Raw genomic sequence first — 24,357 nt, forward strand, 5'->3', positions numbered from 1 at the left:
CTCTTGTTTGAGTCCAACTTATTCATGATCAGTTATTAATGCTTCTTTAATCATGTCATAACATTTTCCAATACTCCGGATTTCACAGAGCTGCAGGAGAACGTGGAGGTCTGGAGGAAAAAGACTTTTCTAGCACAAATTAGTCCCAAAATTCATTTTTGAGAAAAAAATTGTGATTTAAAAAGAAAATAAGTGACAAAATGTCAAAAGCAACAAAATCGCTGAGGCTTTTGTTAGTGGAGATGAATTAAGGCCGATTTGTACTCCAGAATAAGGAAGAAGAAACGTCTGACACTCGGGGGGGTCTGAGCAAACAAATGAGGTCATTTCTTCACTCAGCGCCATCTGTCGGGAGGTAATTTGGCACCTGGCTCCTGGTCCGGGCCCGAGGCTTGTTCTGCTGTGTGATGAACATTCCTCCAGCTTACAAACCAAAATGGATTCCACCTCCAACGCTTTTTCTTCTTCATTTTTTCAGCTAAAGCACGTCTTAATACCAAATCTTCCTCCTCCTCAGCTTCAAACATCAGTTTTTCTACCTCCTCTTCCTCTTCCTCCTCCTCCTCCTCCTCAGTCAACTCATTACACTCCTCTCTCTGCTTTTCCCCGCATGCAGACGCACCACATCTGAAAGGTGCAGGCTTGGTGGGCACCAGACCGAGCTGTGTGAGGCGTCTCCTGACACACTCCAGCTCACTAATGAGCGTCAGTCAGATTTTAAATCATGCTCAGCATGTGGCCTCGCTACTGGGTGAGCCCCGAAGCTCTTTAGCATGAAGCTCCAAAAGTTAAACTTGGACCGACATGGCGGCTCGGACACAAACCTTTTCTTTTATTAATGAAACAGTTCAGTGAAAAGTCTTTCTGAAAACATTTGAGGTGACAAATAAACCATAAAACTTACTTTTGGACTATAAATAGGTTATTTCCACTATGATAGGGGTTTTGATGCGGTGCGGCCCACTTGGCGGCCTGCCGACGTATCGCAGGTGATTAAACGCTTCGTTTGTCTGACCTATTTTCAGCTGGGATAGAATTCAAACCAAAAATGTTCAGATCGAATTGTTCTGTTCCTAGATTGAATCTTTCAGCCTCACATCTGAATCAGGTTTGGGAATTCAGAGTTGGACAAGATGTTCTGATTGGTATAGTCGAGTTTGGGAACATCTGCTAGATGGAGTCGTGATGTGATAAACGTTTGATGGATCCAGAGGCCACCTTGTTGGTGAGCAGCCGCTCCCAGGGTTCCTGCTGCTGTTTGAGCAGTGTGAGGACCGGCTCGTTGGACCTCATCTCCCAGTGGCAGCGCTCGGCCTCCACCGGCCGGAGGAGCTGCAGCTCGGCTCTGTAGGAACGGCCACTCAGGCTGCCACTGAGGGGACACACACACACACACACACACACACACACACACACACACACACACACACACACACACACACACACACACACACACACACACACACACACACACACACACACACACACACACACACACACACACACACACACACACACACACACACACACACACACACACACACACACACACACACACACACACACACACACACACACACACACACACACACACACAAACAATATAACAAACACAATTTCAAATGAAGGCATTTTTTTTTTTTAATTCTTTTAATTTCTAAATCAAGTTTCTAAAGAGAACATTGCAGTTCTGTTACAGTGACGCATTTTGTTGTACTTTTGCAGAATATTTAGAATTCCTGTTGTCAAAGTCCTGCAGCATAACTCTGCTGACGATTCACCCTCTGTGAACTTCTAGCTCCCGTATAAAGCTTTCACTCAGACTGTTCACAGATTATAAAGTACATGAATTTCCTGACTTTTGTTTCCTTAACTTCAACATTTCAGATTATAAAATATGACATGCTGCATCACAATATGTACTATGGCAAAAAAAATGTGTTTCGACACACATTACTCTTGTAATGTTGTAATACTGGTGTATTTTAAGTGTTTCAACTGTGTGTGTGTGTGTGTGTGTGTGTGTGTGTGTGTGTGTGTGTGTGTGTGTGTGTGTGTGTGTGTGTGTGTGTGTGTGTGTGTGTGTGTGTGTGTGTGTGTGTGCGTGCGTGCGTGCGTGTCCATGTGTGGTGCTAAGCGTCCTGGTAGCCCCTCTGACTGACCTGTACACCACCCTGTCACGGTGGAAGTGGCAGCTCTGCTCCGCCGGGTTGATCAGCTTCACCGTGACGACCACAGAGTCTGACGTCTGGTACCAGCGGACCTGAGGGTGGTAACTGAAACAAGGTGCATCAGTAACATTTCACTGATTAGGAGTTAGAAAGCTGCTGGGTGGCAGGCCGTATACGGCCAGCAGATCCACAGTTTGGACAGTTGAGCAGGACGTATGTGGGACAACGGATGGAAATTGGCTTCGTGCTGAATCCGTCATATTTACAGTAACCTCATGAAGCTTGTTTATCAATATGTACTGTCCCGTCCAAATTAATAAATGAAAGGTTCATGCTATAGGAAGTTACTGAATCTATGAGTTTTCATCAGCTCGATAATAAAACTAGAGACATTTGACTGAACTGGTCACAGTTCAGCTCTCTGGATATGGTTTTACTCCCTCCTCTAACAACAGAACAACGTAGATCTTCTCTTCACCTTCTTGTTGAGTCGTCACAGGTGGGTTCAGAAGATTTGGAAATGTGGCGAGTCATGGTCTGATCAGCAGCTCCAGGGACTCCTACACACACCCGCACACACATACGAACTTCAATACGTGCAGATCTAGTCTTCACCACCTGTTTTACACTTTAAAACTAACCTTACTGTTTATTCATGTCCTAAAAAAGCTTCTTTACTGACTTTAAAAAGTCCTTAGAGTGAAATAGATTTAACTGTTCTTCCATAAACATGAGATTAAAAAGCTGTTCACTCTGTACATAGTTAATAACCTGTCAACTGTGTACAACTTATTGAAAATATGTCTTTAACTCCTTTTTAGCAGTTAGATATTGTGGGGCATGCAGAAAGAAAACTAAATATCATGATTAAAAAAGCTGAATCTTAAGTGTCGCCTACCAGCAGCTAAAAATGTGAAGTAAGCAGCTGTAACGCTCACATGCAGTTCTCAATGAAGATGTACTGTTGATCTTTTAGCATTAGGTTCGTTCCTGATGCTACAGTTAGCATTAACTAACAGTTACAGCTCTCTGACGTTAAACATTGTGATCTGCGTCTGGAGGTGAAACGGCAGTCAGCAGACATCAGCTCATTAGTTTCTAGTGAAACAATAGAAGTGAAGGTGGGGTGCTCTTTGAGAGAAAGAGTGGATGTACCGTTGTGACGGGGCGTGATGCAGACGGTCAGCCAGCCTGAGGGACAAACTCCTGATCGGTCCCACTTTCTGTGGATGAAATCGAAGGTCGGGATCAACAAACTCTACAATCACCTGATGGGCGGCGTGTATTTGGAAAAAACTAAACAAAAAAAAGGTGAGTTTGCCTGAGCCCTCATGATTTTGTCAAAAAAGGTTTTGAACTGTGAGACAACCTTCTCATTAGTTTGATTCTCACTCAGTAACAATAGCCATGGTCCGTTCTCCTCCTCATATCTGGAGAAAAGCCTCGGACTGACAAGCTTCTCTCATTGTTAACTAGTCAAAATTAACACATTTCCTCTGCGAGTTGCTGTGGTGCCAAAATATATCCTCAATGTGCTCAACTGTAGGATTCGTTCATCAAAAATGAAAGCTGAGAAGGAAACATTTCATCTCTCACCTCTCCGTGATCTCAACTGACTTCCTGTCAGGGATCTGAGCGACTTCCAGCCCGCCCTCTGAAGAGGCGGGGGGCTTCAGGTCGCACACAGGGAGAAGGGGGGGCAAGTCAGGGGCTGGGAACTGTGGGGGCAGTTCAGGGGCTGGGGGATGGGTAGGCAATTCAAGGGTTGGGACCTGAAGGGGAAGTTTAGGGGCTAGGAGCTGGGGGGGCTGTTCAGGGGCTTGGAGCGGGGGGAGGAGTTTAGGGGCTGGGAGTTGGGGGGGCAGCAGTTCAGGGGCCGGGAGCTTGTGGAGCAGTGCAGGGGGTGGGTTCAAGGGGATCTGTTCAAGGGTTGGGAGCTGAAGGGGAAGTTTAGGGGCTGGGAGCGGGGGGAGGAGTTTAGGGGCTGGGAGCTGAAGGGGCAGTTCAGGGGCTCGGAGCTGAGCTGGAAGCAGTTCATGGGTTGGGAGCTGGAAGGGCAGTTCAGGGGGTGGGGGGGTTGGGACAAGGCAATCGCCAGGCTGAGCTTGTTCTGGAGGTATGAAGGCTTTAGCTGGAACTTTTGCCTCCACCTCCTCCACCGGCCTGCAGACAATAAAAACAAGCTGCTGACCGGTGACCTGTGCGTCATTCTGCGATATGGAATGTTTTCCTTACTCAGACCAGTGATTAGCCTCCGAGCCGCTCACAGAAGAACCGTGGTCACACAGGGCTCTGAGCAGATCCACGTGGTTCGGGTTGCTCTCTCCCATCCTGGAGTTCAGGATCTCTGACTGCACGTTGTACTCGTTGATACACGTTTTTAATCCGGGGAGTTTGGTGAGCCGAATCTTTGAAGAAAGAAACAGGAGACCTACAGATTACACACAATCTGTGTGAGGAGGAGGATTCTTCTGAGGGGGACTGCTTCAGGGTAGGGGACGTAAAGTCGTACCATAGGATCAACAAAAATAGTGTTCCCGAGGCTTAAAACCACTCTGGCTTGATGCTGCAGACCTCGGATCTTCTGGCTAATCTGTCTGGTTACCTGGAGGGCCAAAAGTATCCGATTACATGCTGAAATGAGCCCAGGTTTGAGATCAGTGGCGTGTGAATGAAGAGGACACAGGTGGGAGACCTTGGGACACCAGTCGGTCTCGGCGTCTATGGGTTTGACCCTGCACACGACGATCTCCACGGCCTGAGCAGGCAGAGGGTGGAATTGCTCCGGCAGCTGGAGGATCTGATGAGATCTGACCTCCGCCTCCTTCCCCACGTCCACAAAACGCACCAGCACGCGGAAGAAGAGACAGTCGCTTGGCTCCTGCACACAGAGGATCTTCACCCTGCACACAGGGTCAGAGGTTTTACTGAGGAGCCTTTCACATTCAGACAGTCCGTGACGGGATATTTTTCCCAACTTATTCTATCTGCGTCTGCTTCTTCTGATTTGCGCGGTTTGCTTTGATTATTTACTACCCAGAATGCATTGTGCTCTAGATCACGTCCTCTCACTCCGCCCGCTCAAAAGACCGCTTGGCTGCGAACCAAGATCTATGTTCTCAAGGGGAACAGAGAGCGCTTGTTAGATCCAGTTCAGAGTTCACGGGAGCATTAGAAGACGCCCAAACAAAAACGGTCTTTCCCAGAAACTCCTTGATGAGAACTCTGGTCCGGATCAAACATGTGAATGTGAACTAAGAGCGTGTTCACACCAGCAGTGTTTGGTCTAGACCAGAGTTCGTTTCAGGGAGAGTCTGCTTCGTTTGGGCCGGTGTGAACGCACCCCCGGACTCTGATCCGGACCAAGGAAGTGAACTCTGGTCCACCTGTTAAAGTGTGGGTCGTTCACTTGCAAGTGAACTGAAGTTCGGTTGTCGAACAATGTGAACGCATCAGGGACGATCAGTGGACTTTTCAGCGGGAGGATGTGACGTATAGCAGAATGCATTTTGGGTAGTGAACAAACAAAGCTAACAATGCGGCTCTGAAGAAGCAGACGCAGAAATAAAAAGTTGGAAAATATCTTGCGGGCAGTCATGGAGTAGTGACGAAGTAGTGAGGAAGACCTGAGACAGAGCATGCCCTCGGACTCGGCCTCTTCACACAGCTGGCAGCGAGAGAGTTAACTGCACAAAAAGCTGAACTGGGATTATCAGAGCCTAAGCCTCAAAACTTTGAGCCGACATCAATTTGTTCCAGACCTACAGACAAAGCTGGACAGCCAGAGTCTCATGAATGGAGCGGAGTTTCCCCAACATGCAATTAGCTACACGTACGCGCAACTACGTGGGCAGCGCCGCTGCTGATTTATCTATGTAGTTTTCCCGTCTTAGCGCTGTAGAAACTCCCATTATATGGCGTTTTATGGCGCTACGGAGGCTTCATATCCAGATCAATTCACACACTTTGTGAGTAAAGCATTAAAGAGGAGAGAGGAGAGGCTCTGCATAAACTAAAGTTATATTACTTTGTGCGACAGACACCCGACAGACACTCATAACGTGATGATTTATATTGTTAGAACGAGAGACTTATGCTTGAATGATGAAACGGTGTGGACATAAGGGATTTCTAATTGGTGACGGTAATCTCGTATACCCCAGGAATGGTATAGAAATGTGGATACCGCCCAACTCTAATGTATGATAAATAATTTTTTAAGATCCTCTTTGATATTTGTATTGTTACCTGTTTTTGTGGCTAAATATGAATTTTTTGTGAATTTCCAAAACGAGGCTGAAAGAGGAATGAGAATTCAACAGGAGGAGAATTGAGCCCGTTTAATGAATTATGAGGTTATTAGAATCAAAAGGGACCCCAGTCTGTATCACCTCAATGCTAAACATGTTTTCCATGGTTGTGAGTGTGTGGCGATGTGTGGATGACGACCTGTGGAACAGCTTGTCCTCCTGCACAGCATACAGGCCTCCCTCCAGCAGCTCTGAGGCTCCGGGCTTCCTCTCAGCGTAGTAAAGCGCCATCTCAGACGACAGCCGCTGGAAGTCCTCCTCTGACGTGCCGACGATCCGGCCGAGGAAGACCGACGCCGTCTTAATGTACAGAGGAACCACCTGGAAGAGACGCCTAACATTTCACCCACTGTATATTTTTTTTTTTTTAAATAATAGAAAAATCTGAGTATCGATTTTGTAAATTTGATGTCCTAAAACAAGTAAATCAAGAGATTTTCAGGACTGCAATATAATATGGATATTTAGGAAAATGAATGTAAAGCCCCATTCGGACTGGATTAGTATAACCTTGGGACCAATAGTGATTTGTAATAATTGCGCAGGATGTCTGTGATCTTAATCCCATGCGAATGCACCATATCTGTAATTTCTAAAGTAAAAATTCCATTGCAAATTACCTACCATGTATTTTTGGTAATTTATTAACTTTTAAGTAATTACTCAATTACTTTAGGAGTTGTTAATGAGTAAATGACAGTTTATTTCCATTACTAATTAAAATATTTAATAAATTACTTCCAGTGAATTATTACTTTCAGTAATCTATTACTTAGAGTAATTTAATGCTAATGACCAAGCATAAATCCCAACAGACTGATAAACATTAGTGTTTGTTTCAGGTTAACTCCATGTAATTTATCTTACTTTAAAAAATTGCTATGTAAATAGGATCCGGGATGTTGAATGTGATGATTTCCCTACGTGAAACATATTTTCCACGTCATGTTAGCGATGACAATGGTTCCCATTGTCGTCCAAATGCTTTGGGTTTTTTTTCTTTTTAGGGTTAAATTTGAACAATATTGTAGAGTTATGTTAGTAGACAGCTTTTTGAATGTCTCCTTTCTTTTCCAGATTTATTGTTGTATATCGTCGTTTTCAGTTGTAAATATTTGTATACATCATTGTTTATAAACTTATTTTTAAAATTTTTCTAATCTTTATTATGTACATAATCTATTTTGTAAACATTTCTTTGTATTGGTTCAGTTAAGTGCTTTCAAATATGTATGTTCCTTCCATAAAATATTTGGTTCATTCAATATCCTATAATTTGACCTGATGACCTCTAAAGAGTGGACACTGCCTTCAGGGGACACTTGCCCCTTGGATTTTTAGGGCGTCTCTACATCACAGATTTTACTGTATTTTAAATTAAACTCGTTATTTTGGCAGCTTGTGGGGTTCTGCATCATCCATCCTTGACTGATTCTGGATGTGTGTGTAAATGTGTTTGTTTCTTACCTCTATGAGTCCTGACGCCGGGAGCTGAGACTGATCCAGTCGAGGGACAAACCTGTGACGGTCAGGGCAGGCGCTGCTGTCTCTGCAGGAAAGAAAACCAAAAATCATCTCCTCAAATGGCCTCCAACACTGTGTTTTAACGCCCGGAGCAACAGATGGTGCTACGTGCCTCAAACATCTGCAGTAATCGTGTGCTCCTGTGTTTCTGACAGGAGACATACCTGCAGACTCCAAAGCTCTTCAGGTAGCTGCACAGAGGACGCCACTTCTTCTCTTCTTGTGCTGTGTGGACGTCCTGAGCGAAGGCCAGCAGCTCAGGGGGCACAGGGGCTCCGCTCCGGACCAAGTATCGCAGCAGTCCGTTAACGTGGCGGGCGTTCTGCTCTGTGATGAGCAGCACCGATCGGGCCACATTAGCTCGGCTCTCCACGTGAACCTGGGAGAAGACAAACCTGGAGCAAACTGAACCACTTCTCTTCCAGGAAAGTACAAGAGCGTAGTTCAGGGTTCCACAATTCCGGGCCTCGAGGTCTGGTGTCCTGCACATTTTAGCTCTGTCCCACCTTCAGCACACCTCAATCTGATGTTGATGTCATCGCAACGAGGCCCTTATTGCATTCAGGTGTGTTACAACTGCTAGAAACCTAAAACATGCAGAACACCGGCCCTCCAGGCCCGGAATTGGGGAACTCTGGCGTAGATCATGGAGTGATGAGAAAATGAAGGAGGTCTAACAGATAGTTGCCCCTTTCCCACCAAGCTGGTTCTTGTACTAGCCACTGTGGGGGCTTTTCCACCAAAAAGAACCAGCTGCGAGTTCGGAGCCAGGGCCACATTGGGCACCAGTTCTTTGTGTTTCCACCGCCAAAGCCCCAGCCAAACAGGGGCTAAACGGGTACTAAGCCAGCCCCAAATTTTTTGCTGGGCCAGAGTGGGGCCAGAGCGGGGCCAGACACATCATCAGCTGGGGGTGGAGTTATCGTTAGCTACGAGGCGGAGAAGACGCTGTACCGGCATTTTTTAAATCTACAGCGAACATCGCCCAATGTAAAAAACAACAACAATGGAGCGATGAGGAGACGCAATGCTTTCTCGTTGTTTGGTCTGCCTCCGAGGTGTAGGTCAAAAAGCATACGTTGCCTACGATTGTTAACCCTTCCTGCTCCAGTCTCAAGACCGTGGTCGGAGACCAACTTGTACTCCGGGGCGAAGCTGTCCTCCGCTTCGGGGTTAACTCCCTCGCCTCACGGCTGGTGAAAAGCAGGACACGAGACTCCGTTTCTGAGATGAACACTTGCTGCATTTATTTGCCAGTTACTTTATTGTACAGCCTCTTGCTGGACCTGCTTCGCATATGCATGGCTGCTCGCTCCCTCATGTACACTAGTCAAGCAAGCAGCACACCTAACCACTGTTAAAGGGGCCACGCACCCACACACACACACTCTGATGACAGCATGTAATCTTCTTGGTGTTCCTCATCCTTTTCCAGCAGTTTAGATGACTTTCAGCACACTGCTGCCTCGGACGTTTTTGAAGTGATGCAATGACGTGACAATGGAAAAACAACCGGTTCTTTGGAGGTCCGCATTTAAGAACTGGCAATAGCGCCGGCCCTGAACTAGCACCTGGTTGTTTTTGGTGGAAAATCGTTTTAATTGAGGCTCACGGTCCCGGATACCCCCGCCCCTTCCTTTCTGTGTTCTCTAATGGCCATACAACCTCTGTTGGAAAGCCTGTAGTTATTCCTTGGCCAGTAAGACAAAAGATATCTTAAGTTATTCTTCTCCAAAGTAACGGAAATATGCCCTAGTTTGTGCCTTACAGTCAGTTACTGTACCCAACTCAGGAATAAAAAAGTTTAAATTGCTGATGAGCAACATTGGACTAACTCTGCTGGTCTAAATCTCTCTGATGAAGTTGCTGGGAGATTTCGCTTCCTCTTGATAATTTAGCTGAACACATTTTACTGCCTTTGTCACTCTCACTAATATTTAAGAATCTCCAAACAGACATCACTCATACACCCCTAATGAGCTGTTCTCCAGGATTTAAAGGATGAACACGGTGACTTTAGTGAGCTGTCTGACCTCCCTGACGGAGTGTCGATCCTCCAGTGTTTCTTACTTGCGACAGGTTTGGAAAGTGTTGGGCCATGCAGAGGATTCTCCTTCCAAACATTCCGGGGGAGGACGGGAAACTGTAGTGGAGGACACACATGGCGTCGCTGATGTCCAGGCACTTCAGACACTGGTCAGTGGTCACTGGAGGAATGTCAGTGCACGAGAATAAGACAAGCGAAATGACCTCCTCGTGACGTGCGACAGACACTTCACCTAAAATGAGATGAGTGCCGGGGCCAACGTCCGTCCTCCACTGCTGCAGCGCAGAGTCAAACTGCTCTGGAAAGTCCTCGTGTGTCTTCAGGCAGAACAGAGATCTGCTCTTCAAAGCCTGCCAGACAAAACATGTCCCACAATGAACCAACACAGAGGCTGCTGATCGCTCACAAGACACGCTCTCATCTGTCAAGCACAAATCTGTCAAAGTCAAGAAATACTAAAAAGTGAGGATTGTCCTTCTCATTACTTCAGCACAGGACATCATTCTGTCTGCTAATCGTGATACAAAAGGAAACTTATTTCATAAATCCAATATGTCTGCCGGCATGTCTGAACCTCTTAAAGTCACATCAAACGAGAGGAATTGAATCATTTACCACAAATCTGACTGTGAATAATCAGGAGGAATCACATAATTTAAGTCAGGAAATCACAAATTTAATCAGGAATTTGTTAGTTTTATTTTATCCTTTGCCTGAAGTGAACGGTGTAGTGTTTTTTTTCATGATGACAATATGATTTTGTTAACGGCCCAATATTTTTATGACTAAAATGAGACAGTGATGAGCTAAATATCTCTTTGATGATGAAAACATGACGAGACGCTACAGGACTGTCAAAATGCAGAGCATTTCCTCCAAGTGTGTGTGGAATCTGTCTCCCAAACGCTGAAAATATCAGGGGCTGTATTTATCAAGCCTCTTAGAGTGCCATTTCACTCTTACGTCATGAGAATTTGTGAACTTTAGTCCTACTCTCAAACTTAAGAATAAAAGCTATTTATCAACTTTCTTAAGTCTAAGAATCACTCCTACTCTCCCAGATATTTAAGGGACCTCCAGAAGTGGTTAGGAGTTGCCAGCAGGGGGCGGCACTGAGGCGAGAGACGTTCTGAGAGTTTTGTTTGATGACGAATAGCTGATCAAACGTATCCAGGGCTTTAAGTGGCCCGGAATGCACTGGTACAGGTGTTGTGCCAAAAAGTGATTCCCGTCCATGGAAGCAGCTTTCATCAGGATTTACAGTCAGAATGTAAAAATACACTAAACTGTGTCAAGTATGAAGTATATATAATAATACAATAAGCGGTATAACATCTATCATTTCTATATTTTACATGTAACCCATTGGTGAATAATCTTGATTGCAGTTTGCTTCACAAGTGCAAACAAATTAAACAGACAAATCCAACACATAAACAGTGTAAACATTAATTATTGACATATTAATGACATGCAAGACGATGCTATGAGCTGCGAATCCTTTCTTGTTAAATCGTCTTTATATAAGCAACTGGAACAGAACGGACGTCTCCAGCGACAGCCAGTCAGTGTGCGCTCCCGTGGACGGGAATCACTTTCTGAAGTGCTGCACCCTGTCCTAGTTTGGTCACGCCTACCACCAGGCACACACTCACTTCATGGACTATGGATAAGACATGATGGTTCATGGATACACTTTACACATAATCAATCAGAAAAAAATAAACCGGAGTGCCTTGTAGTGGGAGACAGACCTCCTCATGTGATGAACGCTGTGGCTACAAGCTATGTGTAAGAATACGATCAACCTCAAGAGACATTTGAAGGCTCACAATGCAGCTATTTCTGCGACGGTAATTTAACGTTACATGAAGTCCTGTTACCCCCCGGCTAGCAATAAACTCATTGCAAAGACTTTTTATTCTGGAAAACAGAGTAATAAGTATTGTACACAATGTTGTCTTTCGTGAACACACCAATCAACTATTATACTATATATGGAGTTTAAAACTATTGAAATACTGTATGAAGCAAAGAACAAGTTATTGGTGGGTACCCTTAAACTGTTCTGTGAAAGAGAAAAAGGTTACGACTTCAGGGAAAAGTTATACTTTAAAACTCAAAGTGCGCACCACCTTGAAAAATTTCTGTGTTATAATCAATGGAGTAAAACTAAGGAACAAATTAATTGTGGAAGTTTAAATAATTATCAAACATAATTCAGTTCAAAAAAGAGATGAAGAGTTGATTCTGCCAGGCACAGGGTCGGGTCATGACACTGAGGGTTTGTCTTTACGGCGTTACATTGATGGAATTGATGGGCTGTAACTGTTGATGTTTGAGTGTATGGATGTATTGACATTTATGGTAAATTCAGAAAGAAGTATTGTTTGACTTACAAATGAAGGTAATGACAAAGATGCAAAAGGGTAGGATTAAATAAGTTTACACTTCCTCCGACTCACTTTCGAACATGTGAGGCAAGATTGGCACACAGTGAAGACGGATTGTATTCTCTCTTCTACATCTTAATCACTCATTTGGATGTTTTTCCTTTTTTAATTTTTTCTGTTTGTTCTGTTCTAGTTCAAAATAAAGATATACATCAAATATCCGATATCAAACAAATCCTAGATCCATTTGTTAGCTTTGGTTAATGTCATTCAACAATCACTGTGATATTGCCATTACCGGCCAGCGTGGTCATCTTCTAGGTGTGTGTGTTCGTCACGGCGTGTTTGTGCTCTATCAGCGCGTCGCAACATGTTAAACCGGTCGAGTTCTGCACTTTTTTATTATACATTAAATCTATTGTTGTAATTGTGTGACGTCCAGGCGCTTTGTAGGCTTTCAAAAGTGCAGCGTGAAAGCAAACCTGACCAAATGAAGGTAAGAAATCCTGTAAGTCTGTACTTCCGAGAACGTATTTGCGTGTAAGTGCTCGTTAAGTACGCGAGTACATACTTGCATACTTGGATTTGAGAAACAGCCTGAGATTAAAACTAAATCAAAATGGATGCCAAAAACAAAACTGGAACAGTGGCTGCTGTGAGTCCGGCCACGGCCCCAAGCGTCTCTGTTCCCAGCTGTTCAATCACTTTAATGCAAAGCATGCAAATAGCTGTTTATTTTTTTTACTTCTCCGGAGTGTGCTTGTTTTTTCTTGGTCATAAAAGATTCTTCTATTAGTTTAGAAATATCTGAATAGTTTTAAACCAACATCTCCATTAGACTTCCTTTAGAGCCCCCAGATAATCTGGTCAAGTCCTTTTAGTCCTCATTGAAGTTACAACAAAGGTCTTTTCTGGAGCAATTCAGCAGTTTGAACAGTTTTACAAAATGTTGAATGTGAAACATGGTGAAATTAACACCACGTGGGACCCATGTTAGCTTTATGTCATCATTTTAAAGCACTGAATTGCTCAGAATTTTAACAGAAGGTCTCTGCTCAGACAGTGAAGTGATCAGATGGAGTGTGAGGGATTGATTGTCATTCACGTCAGAGTCTCTGTGAAACCGTTGTGAATTGAAGTGGGAACTGCGTTACCTTGAATGCGTCTTCAAGCTCCCGCTGCGAGTTGGTGACGATCAGGGTCTTCTGTCCAGCTTTGGGTATCAACTCCACCAAGGCGAGCAGGAGCGACAGCTTACGGCTGTCCTGAGTCATGTGGATGAACTGAGGGAGAACAAACACCAGGAGAGAAGAGGATCTGCGTGTCTGTTCACTTCAAGTACAACCTTGTTTCACACACGGTTTTAAGCCACCATGTTTCAAGTAAAAGGCACCGTTTTTGCGTTTTCGTTTTCACGTTCATACAGCAGACTTATTCTTTTTGGAACACATTCTATTGTTTTTACGCACAAAGAAAATGCAAAACACAGAAACAAAGCCCCCAACCCTAAACCATTAGACCGCATGTTATCCACTTAGAAAAGAAATGCAAAATATAGTCAAATTAACCAGAACAATCGTGATAAAATAACTACTAACAATAATGAAAATAATAATAAAAATAATAATAATAATAATAACAACAATAATAATAATACAATTATAATTTTAAGATAATTAGAGAAAAAAAAAAAGATGATTAAAACTTAATAAAACAAAAAGACCGCTCTACTTTGTCTCCAGTCCGCAATAGATAATCATGTGTTAAGAGTAACCAGTCATCTGAAGGCCCATTCTACTCTGTGTCCCTGAGTTAGAGAATTACAAGGGGAGGCTTGATTCCATTCAATAGCAGAGTCTTCAGATCTGCAGGTATACAGTTTAGAAAGGTGTTGAAGCTGGTAAAAACAATTGGTCTTTATCCTTAACTCCAGCTTGTAGTCTTTCATAACGGAGGATATGAAAGATCTCCCTGTAGAGAGATACGAGGTGGAAGCGTTTTGACCCAGTTTTGTGATTTAGACTTCTGAGCAACGAGAAAGGTTTTTTCAAACAGCTTATGTGATATCGCAAGATGTAAGTCCCAAAGTGGAAAGCCTTTCTTCCTTTTCTTTTTCAATATCCCACTGACTCCACCGCAGCTTTCTAAAAACAATGTTTGTTTCCACGGAAATGGCAGAAACGCTGAAAACGGTGCAGTTGGCATGTTGGACCACGAGTTGGCACTGTTGGTTGTTTTTGTACTCAAGCCACACACACACATACAGCAGAGAGCAATACACTACAAACATTAACAATAGCAGCAAACGGACATTCTAGTGGACAGACGACCAAGCTGGATTGTTATTACGGTGGCTGTCAACTATAAAACTACCAAGTCCCAGGAGAACCTGGACTGGGGGGGTCATGACACGACCGAGAAAAACATTGTCCTTATTGTCCATCTACTCATGCTCGAACTGAAGAAGCATTTGTATGGCCGTGGCGAGCATAACCAGCAGCAGCGTTTCCACTGTCTACACGGAGACGGAGTCCCAGCATTTTCTAAAAGTTGCATTTTCCCCTGTTTAGTCAGAGTTTGGGCAGTTTTCTTTGTTCCACTTTGGGAGCCATTCTCAAAAGGTTCTGTTTTCTGTGGATCCAACAACTGTTGTGATGTAAACGGACCCCCGAAAACACAACAAAGGTTTTCCGTTTTCACTTGTAAATGGAACTAAAATAAGAAGAGAAGAAAAGACGAATGCTACACGTCAGAGTATGTCTTGTTTCTTTCATTCAGCTTCATCCAGAGGATAAGGGCCAAGAAAAAGTCATGGATAACTTCTTTTAACAGGACTTTTTCAAGAATTTGGATTGAAGTGTTTTACTACAGCCTTGACTTGATAAAGGCATTACTTTGGCTCTTCTAATGGATTTTAGGCACGAAATATTCCCAGAAAAAGGATTTTAAGAAAAGGATTTCGACATCGTAGTAGCAGAGCAAGCTAGCACGCGTCCTCTCAGCAAACTGCCACAACCGGAAGTTCAACTTTTGTTGTGTTTTTATGAATTTCTTTACATGAAAAATCTGTCTTCAGTCCAGTTTGAAAAAGCTTTGTGCTCCACATGAGCATAACGGGCGAGCTTAACAGCTCTTCATCAGCAAAGATTTAAACAGGACAACGCGCTCAGTGTTAACAGTGTTAACACTGAGTGTAGCGTCGTAGTCTCACTGACGTTGTTCATTCCTTTATGCAGTCATCACTTTTTGTCTCTGCACATTGAATTTGAGTCAAGGAACCTATTGTGTATACCTATGTAAAGAATAAGCACAGACACTCCTGCACACAGTAGCTGTGATATGAGCAAAAGGCCATTTTGGACTAGAATTTATCAGCTGACCAGGGGCCAGATGGCTCCTTAAAAAAAGTACAGAAGACACCAGAACCTGTTTGACCTGAGACCTGTTTGTTACAAGGAGTGTTTGTTGAAAAAAGAAAGATCATAACATAAAATGCTACTATATTCTAACAAGTACTTCAAGCTCCCTTTGCAAAATAGGCATCTCAAGTGGGCCCCTCTTTCCAAGCCACGACGGCGTCCATAGTCTCCGCCTTCTCCTGTTGAGATTTCACTCCAAATAAATAAATGCCACAGTGACGAGGCCTTCCATCACGTTTATGCTTCTTACACAATCATGTATTCTTGTGCAATCACGTCCACTCAGGTCGTCGTAGGCTGCGATTCAACTTGTTTTCATTCTGAAATCTGCTCACAGCAAACTTCAAGTCGTGGCCCAAAGTTGATCAGATTCATGTTGTACTGTGCGGCGAGCCGTGAACTTAAAGGAACCTTAAAATCGCACCGTCTGTAGGAGACTTTAATAAGCACATCACGACTCCGCAATTAAACCAATATGAAATATGAAAACTCGAAGGTGGTCCTTCTGAGCCACTCTACTGGGTGAATGTTGGTGGTTGCTCAGTGAATTCAGAGCCAATCAGAACCCTTCCTGCTGGATAAAAGCCCCCGATGGCCATGATAAGTGCAGATTGAAGGAACAGGATGAACTGACCTGCTGAACGTTGCCGTAGAGCGCGGTTTCCTCGGGCACGCCGATGACAATGCAGGGATGGGGCATGTGGTGGGCGAGCAAGCCCTGCATGGGATCGGTCCAGGTTTTTGCCACAGCCACCAGCTGGTGGGGGCTGGAAGCCAGCGCTTCATTGGAGGTCAGCTTCTGGAAATGCTGTAGGATGCGCTCCATCTGACACCAGGACACAAACAACGAGGATGAGTGAAGCAGAGAGCCGCTTTGTCAGCATCTCGCTGCTCAGCTGCGACATTGCAGAGTATCGTCACCATCCAATCAATTCTTAAGTGGCGTCTGCAACAGTCCAAACGAGTCCCTTTTACTCACTTCACACCAAAATAAAGTCGTCTGAGAATGAAAACAGTCGGGCCATTTTCATCAAGGACAAGTGAATATGCTGTTAGATAAAGTATATTAATGACAGTTTCTACAGAACACATAATCTATCAAGTTAAAGTTTCTCTATTAGAAAAATTCTTTACAATATACTTTCCAAAAAAGGTATCACTTCTGCACTGAGAATAAATCATTGCATGAAAACAAAACCGATCCAAGCGTACAAACGGGATCTTGCTTCAGGAATCCTCGGGCTTTTCCGTGAAGCTAAAATATCAATAAACTCAGGAATGTTTTGCGCAATATAAATGCTGGAAATAAGCGTTTAATTTTAATTACAAATTTACTTAAGGTATTGACAACGTTTAGAGATGTAGATCAACACCTAAAACTGGCTCCTAAATATTTCATTGTTATGGTATGGATTCTGTTAGAGGAACTTTACATTCACATGCATGTTTTCTGTTGCATTGTCTTCTTTAATATTTTACAGTTTAAATTTGAAAGGTTGTAAAACAGAACAATATTGTTTTTAAAGCAGTTTTACAGTTTGTACCAAATTTTAACTGTTCTAGTCATGTTCACGTTTGAGCTTTTTTCATTTCTTATCAGCTGGTGGACATTTCAACAAAAGGGAGAAAATTCCGTCAGTATCCAGAAATATTTGCACACGCAGCAGCGATAATTCTGAAAGAATACTGTGTTTTTGATTCACTCCGGAACTATAAAAATCATATCAATTCCAATCCCCCAATCACGTGTCTCGTGGAGCTGAGCCAGACTAAGCCATCACCTGGTCTGGAGCCACGGTGAAGAGCTGGTCGGCCTTGTCCAGAACCAGGTGGCATACCCTCATGAACAGGAAGCAGTGATAGGACAGCAGACGCACCAGACTGAAGGGAGTGGTCACAACCAGCAGGCCTGGGGAGAAAACAAACACAAAGTTTGTCTGCTGAACGCAGCCGCTCGCTGGCTGGAGTGATGAGACTCACAGCTTTTGGGGATCTTGACGGTTTTGGCCTCCTCCTCGGCCAGGCCCAGCAGCACGGCCACCGGATGCAGGAGCGGGCCCACCTTGCTCTCCTGCAGCAGCTCGTACACCTCGTGAACCTTCTTCCAGCCGGCACAGAGCAGCACTGCTATGGGCTGAATGCAAACACACACAGTCACTCTGCGTCACTTCCTCCATGTGCAACAGGCTCATTTCAAGCTTTGATTCGTTGGCTTGTTACTTTAAACCAACAGTTAAAAAATTAGGAGTAACTTTTAACAATTTTTTCCTTTTGTACTTTTTTTTTAAGTTCGAAAGTTTTATAAAGGAGAACAAAACATACAAATCAAAGATTACAGAACAATCAGGTCACATGGGGAAATAAATGATGGTGTATCAGAAAGAAAAGACGAGAAACAAACAATAATGTTTCTCTATGTAGCATGGGGTTACAGTAATCCACGGGGGAGGGGTGAACAGAGTGAGGGGCAGAGGAGGTGTTGGCATAAGCCAGTCGACCCTCTCCAGTGAAAATCCATTCATTCTAGATAGGGACTGGGGACGGTGCCTTGTCAGAGAAATCCATTGGGCACTAACAAGTCAGTGGCAGGATCTGATCAAACAGATTGTAAGCAATGATAACAGATAGGATATCAAGAATAACTAAGTGAGTGAAAATCAAATTGGGGAAAAGCATGTAAACCTGTATACATGCGTCAAATTTCAAATAACACAAAACCTTCAGGAAACACATTAACCCACCCTATCCTATGTCTACTTCCTAACTAAAGGCGTGTTTCCACTGTGCCGTACCGTACGGCACAGCAAGGCAAAGCGTACCCAACGTACTCAAATCTGTTGTGTGATTAAACTGTAGATGGGGGTTGTGAACGGCCGCGTAACGACGCAGAACCAGCGTGGAACACATTTGATGCGACACTGCTCACGCGGCCGAGGAAACCTGTGAGCCTCCGTTCTCTGTGACACAGATTGGAAAAATGTCTCATTCTGCGTAGAGTCCAGCTCCCCGCGAATCACCTCCTCTCCTGTTACAGAGCATCTGCACCTGTTATTTGTCCACCAACAACCAGAAAGCTTAGCATTTGTCAACACTCCAGAGGACGCCCGACACAGGCGGGGCCCCGTTCACAAGTTTGATAAACCACTTTACAAATACAGTCATCCACAACTCACAGGAACGTTGTGTAATCTACGCCTAATGGAGAGGAGCTTTAATAACAGTCTGCACTAAGAAATAATGAGGAAATAAAAGTGACGCTTTCTTGTTGTCATGGAAACACAATGCTGATTGTTTTCACTACTGAGGTTCATTAGAGTTAAAAAACTAAAAAGGTCTTTTCTATAAGCACTTCTAATAATATGTGCTGAAAACATGTTGGTTCTCAATGTGTTCATTTAATATAGCTTCAAAGTGTCATTGATTTATGAAATATAACGTTTGTTTTTTTTCCCGGATTATTCCACCCTTCTCACTCTGGTTAGCATCACTCACATTGAGGAAAAAATAGTTTAGAGACTTTGGAGTCATGCAAAGCTTGCATTGACAGAGTGTCAGCGCTTGCAGTCATGTATCTCCAGTGTCCCGGGAATGTGTCCTCACCCCGGGGCCGGAGGAGCAGGTGTAGAGGGAGGCGAGGAGGATGTGAGTGAGCAGCGGGTGGAGGTAGCTGAGGGGCTGATCGGCGGCGTGGGAAATGATGAGCGTGTTGTTTCCTCGAGCCACGGACGGCCAGCTGTAGCGATCAGTGGGAGACAAAGTGGTGTACTGCTTCTTCTTCAGCACCTGGACACAAACAGTGAAACTCCGTGAACACCCTTAACGTGGAATAAATTCTCACCGCTGCTGCTGCTGCGACTCGCCATCAGAAGCTATCCAAAGCACTTCTGTTGATCGTGACGTGACAGAAAATAAAATACAAATGACACAGCAGTTTTGGTAAACTCTCCTGTTTGTGTTGGTTTGAAAACTGTTTCAAATAAAAAAAGGAAAAAAATTGAACTGGTTCACCCACACGAACATGATCGCTACTGAAGTGACTGTGAAGCTGAAGTATAATATCAATATTTCTCAGGCTGGTCAGGCCAATACTATAATTTCTGAAAATTCTGTCTTACTTTTAAATTAAATTTAACAATTGTCAAATTCATGAAAAGAGTGGAGGTTTAACAAAGCCCGTGTATGTTTCTAAGGTGCTCCATGTGTCTAAACTTGGTCACGAACCATCTTTGACATCAGAATTAATCAAGAATAACACCATTTATAGTAAATGGTAAAAATTATTTTATCCAGTCTAATTTTATAGTATAGAGACATATTTACTGCTGCAAAGAATTCACAAGAGCAGCAAGAATCCATCTGTTTTGCTCTTTAATTAGAATAAACTGAGGATGCGTTGCTTCTATGAGACGCATTTAAACGTCCATCAGAGAGTTTAAACTACCCCAGAGTGAATATGCAAACGGACTGAATCTGTGTCATTAACTGTAACATTCACCTGTAACTACAATCCTAAAGTGATTTTACCAACTAAAAAGCAGAGCATGTTCTTTTTCTTACCCAGCGCATAGCGTCTGTGACGGGAGCGTCATCCAAGCTGCTGCAGGTTTCCACTTGGAGGGCCGAGTGCACCAGAATCCCACTCTTCTTCAAATCCACGGAAAAAAGCTGGGGACGGTAAGAAAACAAGAGTGACAAACAAGAGTGGGTGCAACAACCACAAAACATCCAATATCCTAAGTAAGCTGATGTCTTTGCATAATTACAGTGAAAAACAGTGGAGCCAGGATTGAACCCTGAGGTACAACCTTGGTTAGGTCAAATGAACTGTAGGAACCACATATCTAACAGACAATGAGTGTTGTCTGAAAAAGTAAATGGCAATGATCAAAACTATCAGTTTATTCTATTAACTGACATAAGAAGCCTCTACAAGAAGTCTTTTTTTTCGAGATGATCCACTTTGTCCAGAAGGGACTGGTTTTGGGTTTGAAGCTCTGCAATGGACGACTCTGCTGCTACTAAACATTAAACTGTCCTCGGCTACCTATTCCACAACGGGAACTCGCTCTTGAAAAGAGTTCCCTGTTGTTTGTAATGAATCCTGTGAGGCCAGTAGTGCTTTAAAAGCTTTGATCAAAAATGAAATGTGAGGTCCTCTGACGAACTCTGTGGACGGTTGATCCATAGCAAAAGTCGCTGCAGTTGTGGATTCTTCAGGTGTCGTTGAAGCGTTGGTCGATGTTGGCTGGTCGCTCGCTGCATACAAAGCCAACTTTCCTGCGGCGCTCGTGGCAACGCATGTAGCCGGAGTTTGCAAGTTGTTCATTGGATTGAGGTTCTTAAAATTGCTCATTTCTGCTGAATAAAGCTAAACATAAGTCTCACAACTATAATGTCGAGGTTCTGAGGAAAGGTTTGGTAAAATAAGAAGGTGACAAAAAGTGAACCAGGAGCCCTCAGGAGTACATCCTCTCCCTACGTCTCACGACCGAAGTCCCAAGAAGCCTTTTCTTTTTTTTTTTAATAGCCGTGGTGGCTTGATCTTTTCCGACATTAAAGTTCTTCTACCAGAACCCACAAGGGAAAAATTACAAATTTAGTACCAAGTTTCAGTTGTTGATGTACATCTCTAATGCGTTGTCAATACATTTCTGAATGAAATCTATCATCACACTCAGACAAAAACGGATTTCCAGCATTCATATTTCGCGAAAGAAACTCGAAGTGAGATCCTGTTTGTACACTCACGCTCACAAGGTCTCGGTTCACACTGGGAAAAAAATGAATTATCACTGTCACAGCATCCATACTATTCTCCTGGCTTTAAATACTCTTTCTTTGAGAAAGTCTGGTGTTTTTTCAAGCTGAATCGGTCAAATGTTGGTATTTCCGCTGTCACTGCCACCATCTTTGATATCCCAGAAACCCATTGGGCAGGTTTTCTGAAGATGACGTCAGTTAGCAAAACCAAAACACAGTTTGATGCCTACAAATTCTGGTTTGTTTGTAAACATATCGACTTTTGCGTGATTGATTTAGGCAACTGCAGGTTGGAAATTTATGGAAATAAGTGCTGATGGTCTTGTTTTGGTGATTTCTCTGTGCAGAAGTGATTCCGTTTATGGGAAGTATATTTTAAAGATTAGGTTTGGTTTTCTGGTAGAACAACTTTAAACAGGAGGCAATGAAGCTAAAGCTGACTTTGATTCTTCAGTGAATATAATCATTGCGACTGCTTTTTTTTTACTTTCAAAAAAATGACACTTGCCATCAAACGTAACTAGACGAAACCAAAATAAAACAAACGAGGGTCAACATGTGAAAAAGTCTGTGCAGAGACAAAACATGTTGACTGGTGTATGGGAGTGAGTGAAACTAAACAATTCAGTAAACAAGTGTTTTTAAGGAGAGCCTACAAGGACCAGTCTCACTTCATAGGATTACTTTGGGCAGTTTTAGTATTTACACATCAACAGCAACCATCAAAGAGAGAAAGAGGACCCACCAGATCATCTGCAGGATCGGCATCAAGATCAGGATCGGGGTTCAAAGGTCCAGGATTCAACCACTCCAGAAATCTGTATCAAACAGCATGAAAATTTCACCACAACCAGCGAAAGAAAATCAAAAATGTTTGTTTCAAACAATGAATACGCAAATAAAATAAAAGCCTCTGAAAATGTTGTTTAAATATACATCTTGTACTTGCGCTGGGAGGCATCATTAATGATGTAACCTGGAGTCATTGGGTGTTTCGGGTCTTTCAACATCAGACACCCTCGTCCAGGTGACCCGACCGGGGTACATCAGAGTCCAGCCTGTCCCAGCAGACTGTGTTCCAGCAGACTACGTCCCAGCAAACCATAACCCACCAGACCATGACCCAGCAAACCATATCCCACCAGACCATGACCCAGCAGACCATATCCCACCAGACCATATCCCACCAGACCATGTCCCAGCAGACCATATCCCACCAGACCATATCCCACCAGACCATGACCCAGCAAACCATATCCAACCAGACCATATCCCACCAGACCATATCCCAGCAGACCATATCCCACCAGACTATATCCCAGCAGACCATATCCCAGCAGACCATATCCCAGCAGACCATATCCCAGCAGACTACTCGCAGCAACATATTGGAAAAAAAAGAATTGTGAACTAGTTCATTTTTGGAACTATGAATTTAGAACTATGAATTGAACTAGTTCATATTAAAATTTGCGAACTGAACTTTGAACCAGTTCATGTAGAAAGTGAACTTTCCCAACACTGCCTGTCAATCACTCTTGTTTGGGGAGGAGGGGCACCTGGCACACCTGAGTGCAGCATGAGACCCCGTGAGGAGGAGAGGGAGAGTGAGGGGTTGTTTTGATTATTTATTTTGGATATTTACGATGTCTTTTTTCATAATACAATTCCAATTTTAAATATTCTTAAGAAATAAAGGTTTATTTATCTTTAAAAGGGTATACTTGAATTATTATACCATAATCAATATATTAGTGGAAAACTGGTATCAAAACGGCAATATTATCATTTATCGCAATAATTTCTGAGACAATTTATCGTCCAGCACAATTTGTTATCGTGACAGGGCGAGTTGTGACCTGAAGAGCTCACATAACCAGTGCTGCCACCATCTTTGTCAAGTATTTCAGTAGGAAAAGCGACATTTCAGACATAGAAATGCATATTGGATCATAAGTACATGACTGCCATGAAAACATGTTGTAAATTCAATGAGAACTGTAACCAGGACCAGTATCAGGAAGCTAATTAACAGCACAGAGATCTTGAAAAACAGATGTGAGGCCAAGTTACAACTTTTTTGAGCCGACATCCTCAACTTAGATAGAGACCAGCACGTCTCTATCTAAGAGTTGTAGAACTCTGGCTGCAGAGTTCTACAACATAATGAATTTATTCCAAATATAATACTTAAATTTCGACTCTTCTGGTACAATAACAAGAGAATAATCATAAATGTGACACCTTCTTTGTACGATTACATTGTGTGAATTGTTTTAATCATGTAATGACCTTCAAAAGAAGCAAGTGTGCTGTCAGACAAGCAAGTCCTCATCCAAGATGGCAGCTTTTTTTTCTGTGACTTCTAATTTTAGGCTATATGCAAACATCCTCATGTATATTTTTCGTAAAGTGCTCAAAGATCTCCCTTGCAGACATGCACCCACAGTGCAGTGTTTAAGTAGACGCTGCTTCAGATCAGACTCAGCTCTGACATTCTTTCATCTCAGGATCAACCTGAAGGTCGATTTAAGCGAGTTTCTCCAGGATTCTGCAATCAGCTCAGTTCCCTTGTGAACGGATGGTGAAGAGCTACAGATTTGTTGATTTTGAGCATAAAACCCACTGAAATGATCTACATGGTGACAGATCCCCTCCCCCCTATGGGACCTCCAAGCTGTATTCATGTGATGAACAGTTCTTCTTCAACTTACTCTGAACATATCAAGTCCT

At 43.3% G+C, this 24,357-nt stretch overlaps 1 protein-coding gene across 1 annotated transcript in view; it reads right to left on the reverse strand.

Moving 5' to 3' along the window:
* tdrd12 (tudor domain containing 12) overlaps window positions 1-24,357 on the reverse strand; it is a gene marked incomplete at both ends in the record, with an annotated part of 39,615 nt that overhangs the window by 348 nt on the left and 14,910 nt on the right. The window contains 19 exons of the mRNA XM_080474765.1: window positions 1,219-1,372; window positions 2,163-2,276; window positions 3,768-3,909; window positions 4,267-4,334; window positions 4,407-4,579; window positions 4,684-4,776; window positions 4,867-5,074; window positions 6,621-6,802; window positions 7,949-8,030; window positions 8,170-8,384; window positions 10,076-10,212; window positions 10,285-10,402; window positions 13,600-13,728; window positions 16,499-16,690; window positions 17,646-17,773; window positions 17,845-17,998; window positions 19,465-19,647; window positions 20,422-20,529; window positions 22,737-22,995. Of these exons, the coding sequence (XP_080330891.1) occupies window positions 1,219-1,372; window positions 2,163-2,276; window positions 3,768-3,909; window positions 4,267-4,334; window positions 4,407-4,579; window positions 4,684-4,776; window positions 4,867-5,074; window positions 6,621-6,802; window positions 7,949-8,030; window positions 8,170-8,384; window positions 10,076-10,212; window positions 10,285-10,402; window positions 13,600-13,728; window positions 16,499-16,690; window positions 17,646-17,773; window positions 17,845-17,998; window positions 19,465-19,647; window positions 20,422-20,529; window positions 22,737-22,995 (2,839 nt within the window). The remainder of the gene's footprint in view (window positions 1-1,218; window positions 1,373-2,162; window positions 2,277-3,767; window positions 3,910-4,266; window positions 4,335-4,406; window positions 4,580-4,683; window positions 4,777-4,866; window positions 5,075-6,620; window positions 6,803-7,948; window positions 8,031-8,169; window positions 8,385-10,075; window positions 10,213-10,284; window positions 10,403-13,599; window positions 13,729-16,498; window positions 16,691-17,645; window positions 17,774-17,844; window positions 17,999-19,464; window positions 19,648-20,421; window positions 20,530-22,736; window positions 22,996-24,357) is intronic.

The sequence above is a fragment of the Lipophrys pholis genome (assembly GCF_963383615.2).
Source record: "Lipophrys pholis genome assembly, chromosome: 11".
NCBI classification, from domain to species: Eukaryota; Metazoa; Chordata; class Actinopteri; order Blenniiformes; family Blenniidae; genus Lipophrys; species Lipophrys pholis.